At 40.4% G+C, this 11,407-nt stretch overlaps 1 protein-coding gene across 1 annotated transcript; it reads right to left on the bottom strand.

Moving 5' to 3' along the window:
• Positions 1-5,649: 5,649 nt before the first annotated feature.
• On the bottom strand, positions 5,650-8,183 carry foxl1 (forkhead box L1). Its single transcript, XM_084059195.1, has one exon. The coding sequence runs from the start codon at positions 7,926-7,928 to the stop codon at positions 6,714-6,716; it is 1,215 nt and encodes a 404-aa protein (XP_083915321.1). The 5' UTR covers positions 7,929-8,183; the 3' UTR covers positions 5,650-6,713.
• Between the last annotated feature and the right edge of the window lie 3,224 nt (positions 8,184-11,407).

An 11,407-nucleotide genomic window follows, 5' to 3' on the forward strand; every position in this document is an offset into this window, starting at 1 on the left:
GTTAATTTAACTCTGAGAGTGTACAAATGTAACTAAATGAAACATGTGTACACTCGCTTGAGTTAAATTAAGACGTAAGCATATTGCTGTTTTTACTTTTACCAGTCTCAACATGCTTCTCTTATGGTACATACAAATCCATACACTTATTATATCCACGTTCACGTTTTTTTTAATCCATTCTGTTATATTTATGTTCCTATCCTTAACCATCACACCTTAACTGTCAAAGTGTCCCATTCTGCAGGATTTCCCTCATCACTTGAGAATAATTAAATGCATTCAAAAGCAAACAGATACATGAATAATTGTAACCACTCATACACACGTCAGCATTACATGATCCACACAGTCCACACCTGCATAGGTCATGGATCTCACACTTGCACTCACAGTCATATAACATACAGTATAGGCCTAGGGCCTAGTATACAAACTAAAGTATGATACATTCACCATCATGATAACAATAGCATAGCCAGCAAACATTTCTGAGACCAGCTGTGCAAAGCTTTTTGATGGTTCAGTTTAGCTTTAGTGAAGCGTGTGTGTGTGTGTGTGTGTGTGTGTGTGTGTGTGTGTGTGTATGCGCGCTTGTGAGAGAGAGAGTGAGACCATGTTCATTTACTATGGTGTCAACATGATTTTTTCCCATAAACACACATTTGAAATCTTCTACATTGCTGTAGCGTTGTTCTGGTTCATAGCATGCCTATGTTTTATGTGTGTTGTATGGTTGGTTCATTCATAGCATGATTATGTCCATGTATGCCTCTATGTGTGTTGTGTGTTATGTATGCCTGTATATGTGTTGTGCGGTTGGTTGCTGCACTCTTGTTACCCTCAGAGGGAGACTGATACAGCCCCACTTCCTCCTGGATTAAGTGTTAGACTCAGGGTGGTCCCAGGCTGAGGCCGGATAAGTCTGCTGCTGGGTGCAAGTCTTCCTGTGAGTGTTCATGCACACACACGCACGCACACACACACACACACACGCACGCACGCACACACTTTTAAACCTCATAAAACATGGTTGTCAAGCTAATGCTGTAGAAATATTGAATCGTTTCTGTGAGAACCGAATTTTACATGGTCTGGTCTCCTGAAAACTACTCGGTTCTGTTGGCCACCATCTGCTGGGCTTAACAATTTAATTTGGAAGTTCCTTCCTTTGAAGAATGCTGCTTTGAAAACAACCTACCAATGTGCCATCTTAATCAGATCAGTGTTTATTTCTGTGTGTCATACTGTATGTTTATGCTGTAGGTTAGTGTTTGTGTATGACAAACATGGGTTATGTGTGCATTTGTGTGAATGTCTGTTTGCATATCATTAACATCACAGCTACAGGCCGGTATGTGTGTATGTATGTCATGTGAAAGCATGCAACCATGTGTGTTTCTGGACAGCCTGAAAACAGGCTCAGCAGCCAGCACAGTGTAGGTCCTAGTCTGGTGGACATTTGAGGCGGATAATGATGTATAAAGCTTTGTGCCAGGAAACTTAACTTGATTAGCAGCTAATGTTGCTTGGACCAAGCCCATCAATCTTCATCACACACTTGGATTAAACCCCCTTTTGAAATCGTAAGTTTTAAACTGTGTGATTTAGTGCTAAACTGAGAATTGATTGCACATGAAACGAGGGTGATGACACTTTCCAGAACTGGTGCTATTTTTCTCGCTCACCATATGACCCCTATTACTGATTTATTGAGGCTTGTCTGTTCTGGTCTAAAAATGAGCAATAGAGATGAAGAGATTGAAAATTCACTCATTAATGCTCTCTAAGCCTGCACTCTTCCTATGTTTCCTTAATATGCCAGCTCCCTGTCAACATAAATTGTTATTCTGAGAATGAATTCAAATCCTGAATGCTATTAATTTTAGTCTGACATTAAATAAATTAGAAAAACAATCATAGTCATACTGGATATTGTTAGTTTTGTATATCAATCCTTGTCGTGTATCCTTGTTGTGTAGTGCTACACATTGTGAAGGCTTTGACATCTTTATTTATAATAAAACATATTATGTAATTTTACATACATTGGCACACGCAAAAAAGCCAGCGACTTATTTCCCATTGCGGCCCTTTCATACAGTATGTATGTGCAAATGATGTAGTGTTGTATGATGTGATGTGTATAATTGCACTTAAGTCCACGCACCCATGCCATCAGTGTCCTATAGTGCATGTCAGTCCAAGCACCCATAGAGGATGAAGGCTCCCCCTTTTGCACAGAAAACACAGGATTGACATGGGATATTGAGCACTTTGTTTGATGTGTGTTGGACCCATACAGTATACATCGAAGGTAATACCCAGGTTTTTGCATTCACACCAGATCCGGGACCCCAGGGTTTACTTCCATTCCATGGGGTCGCGGGGGTAGCTGGATAATGTGTCAATCACTAGCATCACTGGTGGAGACTGTGACATGTGTTGAATGTCCTTCCCACTCGTTCTGTCCTCAGTTTCCTTTCATAGGCCTAAAACTGTTGGTCACTGCTTGGTTATCAGGTTTTGACATAGGCTACAAGTGCTCATTTCAAAGTTTGTGGAGGGTCAATACACACCTGGATCGAGAAAGACTTTAAGTATAGACCCTGGGGGACCCCGGTCAATGAAGTACATAGGTTGATGTGGTTAAGAGCCATTTATGCTGTACTCGCACGCCTTGATCGAAAGTTAACCCACATCGATTTACCCGTTCCAGAATTACTAGCACACATAAGAAAGTCTGGGCACCTAGGCTGGTAATCCAGCCTGCAGTGTGTCGTGGGGTTCGACTCCCGATCCCGATGGCCTTTGCTGCATGTCACTCTCCATCTCTTTCCCCATTTCCTGTCAGCCTACTGTCCTATCAATAAAGGGATAAAAGCCTATAAAGAAATATATAAAAAAAGAAAGAAAGAAAAGAGAAGTATGTAACAATCAAATCAATGGGGACTGAAAATATGGATATCAGGTAAGGTTGATGATGATTGTTATAATAATAATAATAAATAAGAAAAAAAGGTTGCACATCAACAATGGGTTTTCTCAGTGGAGTGCTAGACCCAAAGTCCAGTATACACATCAAAAGATGGAATTAAAAAAAAATCCAAAAGGGTAGCACATCCAAAAATGTCAATTAAATGGAGGACAAAGTAGGTACTCACATTTCCACTTTTTTTATTGGCACACCACCTTGGTGATTGACTTGAGATTTCAGCTGTAGGTGAACTCTGACCTTTTGTATAAAGTGCGTTGAATTTATGTGATATGAATGCTCTGAGGAAGGCTCGTAGCCGAAACGCGTAAGCGTTCATTTTATTGGTGTGCCAATAAAAAAAGTGGAAATGTGAGTACTTTGTCCTCCATTTAACACATTGACTGCCTGAATTATTTTCACTGCCTATTGTTATTCATGCCAGAGATTTTTCAATGAAAAAAAAAAAGTACTCAGGAGCCGAGATACAAAATTTTAAAGTTTTAAGTTAACAAGGAAGTGGATGAGAGTAAAGATCTTCGAAAATTCATATCTCCTTGGTCTTTGGGTCAAAAAAAAAATTTTAAGTACATTTTTGAAATTTTAGTTTTTTTGCTAAAATCGAGTTAACTCGATCTTGGCAGGCAAGTGATGAAAAGATAAAACTCGGTCTAGGCAGTGAAATTTTTGGATGTGCTACCCTTTTGGGATTTAAAAAAAATCCTTCTTTTGATGTGAATAATAATAATAATTGTTATTATTACGTACATTGTATTGGGGATTATTATAAACATTAGGACTTTTTTTTTGGGGGGGGGGGGGGGTTGTTTAGAAACATCAGTCACATAATCCCTAATTTGCAAGTCCTCTGTCTTTCTAATGTAATCTCTACTAACCTTTTTATACGCAGTGTGGTTCATTTGAAAATGGACCCAAGGGTGTTCAAGGGTCCATTTTTTACACTCAAAGAGATAAATGAACAGAGGATGTTGCCGTCTGCTTCCCAATTACACACTGTTATGTTAACTGTTTTTCTTCCCCAACAGTTATTTATTAAGACAATAATACAGCTGCTAACTCATAATTTATGTTTATTTTGGCTTTTGGCAATTCATTTTTTTAATAAAGGTTGCTGCCAGCGCACTTTTTGAAAATTAAAATGAAAATGGTCAGATTTAAGCCATACTCATTGGTTCACACAACTCTTAATATGGATTTGCTCAATCATCATTACATTGCATCATAAGGATCTCTAACCATAGTCCATCACAAATGTTTGTCTTTTGTGATAACATACAGTATGTGACAGGAATGATTTCCCCTTTCCTGGAGCGTCTTTCTCGTGAGGATCTTCTACTGTTAAAATAGTTCATAGACAGTATCAGCTATGTCAACATTAATTAATTTACACTGCTTTGAGGAGCCCTCTGGATGTAGGCCAGCATAAACCAATGGATTCATTATGATTAGGCAATGAGTTAATTAATAATAAAAGGACCCAGAGTCCCAAAGAGTCAAGGTGCTGAGCAATCACTTTAGCATGCTTTGTTAAACTGATTTAACTGAAGTTAAATAATCATGGGCATTTGCTCTCTCTTATTCTTTCCCTCTCTCCTTTCCCCTCAAAGGTTTTTGTCGTGACGTTTTATTTACACTTCTTCCCAAAAGAATCCTATACACAGGAAATGCTTGTGATTGTGAGTTCCTCTCCTCAAATGTGGGGAGGTTTATTTATTTCAACAAACATTCCTGATCCGCACAGTGCAGGCTTGCAGAGTGAGCTTTTCAGAGAAGTGTGTCTAAGCTATGGGCCTATATTTAGACGTGGGTGTTCTCTGTTTGCAATGATGCTGTCATCATAGTCCTCTGATTTAATGCAGGTGTCATCCGAGTTTAGGGTCAGTCTAGGTAGGTATTTTCTCCCTTTATAAATGATTCTCAGATTGAGCGTAGAGGAATGTATGGTAAAAGCATTTTTTTTTTACTAGGACATCATATTTCAACTTTCCTTTTCATAATGAATATTGATTTGATTTAAAACCATCTCAGAGCTTTTCAATCCTTGACATTCCTCAGTCCAAATGATGAATTAGTTGTGACTGCACCACAAATGCAAAGGATATACTGTCAGGGATTGATTTGTAAAAGAAAAACAGAAGGTGGGACATCTTCTTAACCATTTAAGTCCTATAGGGCTACTTTGTTTCATGACAAATAGGGAAAATAGGAGATCTATAAGCTTCACGACAGCTGTTGTGAGCTTTTCTATTATTATTCCTATTATTGAATAGGTTTAAAATGAGCACACTTACACAGCAAATTCTTGAGTCTTAATTTAACTATGGAAGTCTAATAATGTACCTATAAAGAGTGTCAGTGGCCCAAGATCAGCTATCTTCAGTCATTTCATTGGCATAATTCTGTGTTTTATATGGGACAGTTTTTCTTGTTTAGGATGTAGTGTAGTGTACTACATCCTAAACAGCTTTACCATGAAGTGATAAACAGGCCTGAAAGAGCCACTGTTCCTTAACAGTGACACAGTTCAGCATGTCTACTCTCTTCTTCCTCCCCCCCCCCCTCCAAAGTTAAATAAACTGCATTGTGCCATTAATTTACCAAACTAAACTTTATTTTAATTCAGAATTAACAAACCTGGATGTAAGATCATTTTGATCTACATTTTCAGTTTTAACTATACTATAATAGGCTTACTGAAAAGCCTATTTGTCTTGACATCGCCAAACTTCAATATACAGACCTCCTAACTGAACAACATATACATTTACTGTAAAGCTTTCCTGTTATGAACGAAGAGAGAGAAATACATCTCAAGTTTTCATAAACATTTACATGAACAATCACAACATCCGCATGCACTTGAACGTTTTTGCTGGATGTCAAACATCACATTTCGCATAGATTTAAAAAAGCAACAGGCGTTTGGAAAATCAATAGAAAAATTACCTATAACAAGCATGTAAAATCGGCCATTGATAGACAATTTTATGACAATTGTCATAGACATGTGGTACTTCCTCTTTCCTTTTTTTTTTCTTACATATTAGCACAGACATTTGGTAAAACAAAAGCCGACTTGTCCTCAAAGAAAGGCAGCGCTATGTAGGCCTATTATAGTCGGTGGTAAATCTACCTATGCGCGTAATTCGTGCGTAAAAGTAAACACGTGTTTTTTTTTATTACAGTGGTGGAAAGTAACTAAGTACATTTACTTAAGTGCTATACTATTTTGAGGTATTTGTTCTTTATTTGGGTATTTCCCATTTCCAATACTTTTACTTCAACTCCACTACATCTCGGTTCCAAATATTGTAGCCTATACTTTTACACTACTACATTCATTTGAAAACTGTAGTTACTAGTTACTTTGTAGATTTGGATTATTATTACAAAACACATTAAGCACTTCAGTCCTATATACATTTCGGCAATTTGAAAATAGCAGAGCTACAAGCTCACAATGCTTTGCTGTGCAAAGCATTGTGAGCTTGTAGATCTGCTATTTTCAAAAGATGTTTATACATTTGAAAACTTAAAATTGGACATTCTGCATAATTAGTAGGCTACTTTTACTTATGGTACTTTAAGTACATTTTGATGCCAATACTTTTATACTTTTACTCAATTTTGAATTCCGGACTTTTACTTGTAACAGAGCATTTCTATATTGCAGTATTGATAAGTAAAAAACGTGAGTACTTTTTCCACCACTGTTTAATTATTTGTAATGTAAAACTTTGTCTGAGCACGTGAGTGACAGGTAAGAACAGAAGGGGAACCCCATCTGGTACAGCTGATGCGCGCGCGTCGAACCCAGGACCACAGCCGGACTGAAGGCAGGACCGTGGCGCTCTGCGCATGTCTCTGAAGAAGTGAACCCATCTCTGGATAAGATACTGTCAATGCTAAAACCCTTTGATTTATCCGTGCTTCTGCTACTAGAGTTGTTGTTGGACACGTTTCCTTTCACTCTGTCCTGGGCGAATAACGAGATGTTGTTGTTCTTGTTCCCATTGTCACTTCCACTGAACGCTGATCTGCATTGTTCTTGGTCGTTGTCCCGAGGCAGAGGCAGAGAGGCTGCAGGTACATGGTCGCTGCTGTCCCGCCACACTGTGTGTTCCTGCGCTCCAAACGACCTCTGGATGGACTCGCTGCCGCTCGCCAGGGACTCTCCATTCACGGATAATTTAAGTCTCTGCGTGGGCATGTTTTGCTTCGGTTCGGTGTGGTTGAACTCGACAAGGACTGGTTTTGAATCCGTATTTCGCTGTAAATAATGTCCCTGATGTGTCTGCATGTCCACCTTCTCTGTATCCAGCTCTGTCCCTTCGCTGTCTGACATCGCCATTCTCCTCGGGTGATGAGAGTCACTCTGGTGTTTGACGGCACCGGGGTGATGGTGAGAAGAAGAAGATCCCGAGCTCTTACTGCGCTTGTGACAAGATCTAGCGTCCAGCACCGCTTCTTGTTGCTGGTTCTTCAGCTTTCTCTTCCTCCGTCTGTAGTTGCCGTTCTCGAACATGTCCAGGCACTTGGTGTCCAGGGTCCAGTAGCTGCCCTTCCCGGGTCGACCCTTCTCCCTCGGCACCTTGATGAAGCAGTCGTTCAGGGAGAGGTTGTGGCGGATGGAGTTCTGCCAGCCCTGTTTGTTGTCGTGGTAGAACGGGAAGCGGTCCATGATGAACTGGTAGATGCCGCTGAGCGTCGCGCGCTTCTCCTGCGCGCTCTTGATGGCCATGGCGATGAGCGCTATGTAACTGTACGGCGGTTTCTGCGGTGGTTCTTGGTGACGGGCTGGGACGAAGCTCAGAGCCGGTACGATCCCCCCGTTGTCCCCTCCATACAAGTAGATGAGGGAGGGACTGGAGATGCTCAGATGCGCCGACGGTGGCACTCCGAGTTGCTGCAGGCGACTATGGTACAGAGTCATTTTACGCCGAGGAACCGTGCGTCTGTCCCGGTTCAACTTCACTGACAGACTGGCCCTCTGCGTCCTGCTGGCCTCATGAGGCTCCTACAAAAATGTTAAATAATTGTTGTACGTTTGCTTGTGTTATGTTGACTTTGCGCAGGGAAATAAATTGTCCATCATAAACAGTCGTTGTGTTCTCAGCCCACCCACATTAATTAAAATTTCATTGCACAGAGCCCCGCGTGTCCCCGCTGCCCACCCGACCAATGAGGTGCCGGGTTATTCCCTCATCTGTTTATAGAATTAGTCTGTTGATAAGTCTGCCCACCCAAGTTGAATCAAGCTGTGTTTATTTGGAAAAATTTCCGGGCACCCAATACATAAACGCACTGATGTGCTGTTTGAAATATCACGTCCACCCTTGACGCTGAGAGTTGCTCACACAGAGAGAACAAGCAAACATTGCGGAGTCCTTTCTTGGGAGTTGCTTTGGGTTAGCTGAAATGAAAACAAAGTGAATTAAAAGGAAAATAAGTTAAACAATTTCTTTTTACTTTTGTCAAACCCCCCCTCTTGTCTCTATCACCCGTCCAACAAAATGAAGGTAAGCTAGGGATATTTGCTGCTGAAAAACTAAAAATCGCATGAATGAACATTCCACAATATGGTTGCAGATTTTCACTTTTAGGTTATATCACATTTTTTTTATCCAAGTTTGTGGGGGAAAACTTAAACGAGGCGTTTTAATTGCTTTATCAACAGCTGCAAGGAAGCAGTCGCAATTACCTTAAAAGGACAACTTGGCGGAATGTTAAAGTATATTATTTGTAGATGCGTGCATGATGCTTTATATTATGTATTTTCCTGTTTATAGGGCGAAGGGGGATTATAACAACTTTACAAGTGCGCACAGCTGGGTCTTGCTTACATTAAGAGTTTCGAGGTTTCAGTGTATAAACTCCGAAGTTTTCTCGCAGTTGTTTTTCTTTTCTTCTGAACAGACAGTGATTCATCAAGAAATATACCAAAAGTAATGGGAGTGTGTAGCATGTGGGCGAAATTGCTTTTCATTCTGATACAGTGGAGTGTCCCGTCTCCGGTAAGTGGGTACAGGATAGGTGGGCACCAAGGATGAGTGGGCACCTCGGTGTTAAATTGGCTATGTTTTCCAAAATGTTCAATACAATATTTGGAAAATGTTTTTAAGTAAAGTATACATGATTAGAACATGCTTAAACATTCGACAATTAAGGTCTAATATTTCTTTAAAAAATATTGTATTTCTTAACATTTTTGGACACAATAGCCAATTTTACACCGAGGTGCCCAGATGTCCTATAGTGCCCACCTATCCTGTATCCGTGGGTATAGGCTATAGGTTAAAGGGTTAATTGACAACTCTCATCCACATTTAACTTAATCAAAAGAAGACATTTAATATTTTTCATTTTTGGCAAGAGTATCCAGTAGATATTTAGAAGGCATGATTGGCCAACTGTGGCCATGGCTGCTGGAACTTCTTATGACAGAATCAGCTGAAGGTCTAAACGGCTCTTTGATGACAGGTTATGGCGGGGGCCTCACTATAACCAATTATCAAAGAAGCACATCTTTTTACAGTGCAGATATTTAATCATAATACATCCACAGTGAATGCTGATTTATTCTATTGCTGCACTTATTCTAAGGCACAGTAACAGGTTGGTCTATTGTATATTGTATATTATGAAAACGTATGTAAAGGTCTGACCGGGGACATAATTTGACATATTTTTCGATAAACATGAATCGAGTTTGTCTAACTATATGGCACATCTCAAATTAAAATAGAAAAGCATGGAGGGGTGAAAGTTTTAGAAAATGTCAGGCAATTGCGACATCTTCTGGACAAAGACAGCATTTATTCTTAAAATAACGTACTCAAGAGTAACAATCACTTCTTATGAAAGACTTTGCAGCTCTGCCTTGAATGCTACAAAAACTATATTCATCGAGTCTACATTTCTTCAACAGCACATGAATAACAGTTGCTAAAACTGGGAGAACATTTTGAACATTTGAATGTACAAAGCACCAGGTCCTCAAAAACAGACCTGAATACAGTTCACTCTATCACTTGAATTTCAGCACAATTTAAATAATTGATAACCTTAAGTCATCTCTAGGACAGTAGTATCCAATCCTATAGAATGAATGATCCAATAAGGGAGGTGATCTTTTTTTTTTTTTACTTTTCTAATAGGTTTAGCAGGTGAAGCAGGCAGACAAAATACAACAACAAAAAACAACAACATTCTCTCATTGTGTAAGGAGCCATCAGCAATAGCTGCGTGGAATAGAGCTACTGTTCAGAAACCAAATTGTGAGCTTTATCAGTCTGATTTGGAACTGTAAGGTACTTTATTGCCCAGTACAGCATGTCATCTGCAACTTTGAATTTGCTGAGATCCTGCAATAGTTGGCCAGCATTTTTATATGCATATGAGAATTGTGTACCGTCACTATGAACAGTGGAGTGCACACCCGAGACAGTCCCCACAGATTTTGTTTGCTTTAAACTGCTCCTTGCTTCGGCCCTGGAAGCCCTCTGTGTTTCAAACAGCCAAGAGGGAGGGCTCCCGGAAGAGTGGACTCCCTTCTCCTCTTCCTCCTCCAAGGCAATCAACGTGTCTGAACTGCAGTGATTAAGCTTTCTCTTTACAGTCCTACATTTCCTCTGTGCAACCTCTTCCTGTGTCTCCATTTCCTCCTCCATCTGCAGGTTTTCTTCATCCGACACCATGGGGGAACAGCGGTTCTTTATGCGGGGGAACATCAGAGTCCTGCCGATAGGTTCTGTTGCACTCCCAGAAACTGAAGAATTGGACACAGGAACAAGACGGGGTGTGGACTGTGGTTTCTGGTATGGGGGAAAGGAGGTCTGTTCTTTGCTCTGTTCTGATATCTGGGAAATCTCTGATGAACCCTTGGAGGACATTTGTGTGATGGCTACCAAGGGAACACCCTCCACCTGGATTGTAATTCCAGCATTATCAGTCAGGGCCTTGGGTGGGATGGCGTCTGAGGTTATGGATTCATCTGAGCATGAAGAAGTGCTCAGCATTTCAAATGGTGGAGAAAAAGCATCCCAAGGATTCGATTCTGTAATTGTGTCTTCATTTATTATATCAACCTGGGACAATGTGTCCTCGCTGCCAAGAGAGCCCCTCTCCAGAATCTCAGGACGGAATGAATTGGTGTTAAAATGACCAAGAATCGGTTGAACAGTTTCTATATGATGAGCGGTATTTGGTAAATCTGTAATTGTGTCTTCCGGTGGATTGAGGATTCCACTCGGTGTCTCGTACCCTTGTTCGAAAGCAGTTTGTGGCTGTTGAGCCCCTTCCTCTGGCATAAGAAGATGACATACAGGGATGCTGAACTGCTCCACAGATTTATTTCTGATTCTGTCTGCATCCCAGCCTGTGTATGTGTTTGCATGGGTACTGGGTGGGTTG

Source organism: Gymnoscopelus microlampas (assembly GCF_963454915.1).
Source record: "Gymnoscopelus microlampas genome assembly, chromosome: 6".
In the NCBI taxonomy this organism is placed as follows: Eukaryota; Metazoa; Chordata; class Actinopteri; order Myctophiformes; family Myctophidae; genus Gymnoscopelus; species Gymnoscopelus microlampas.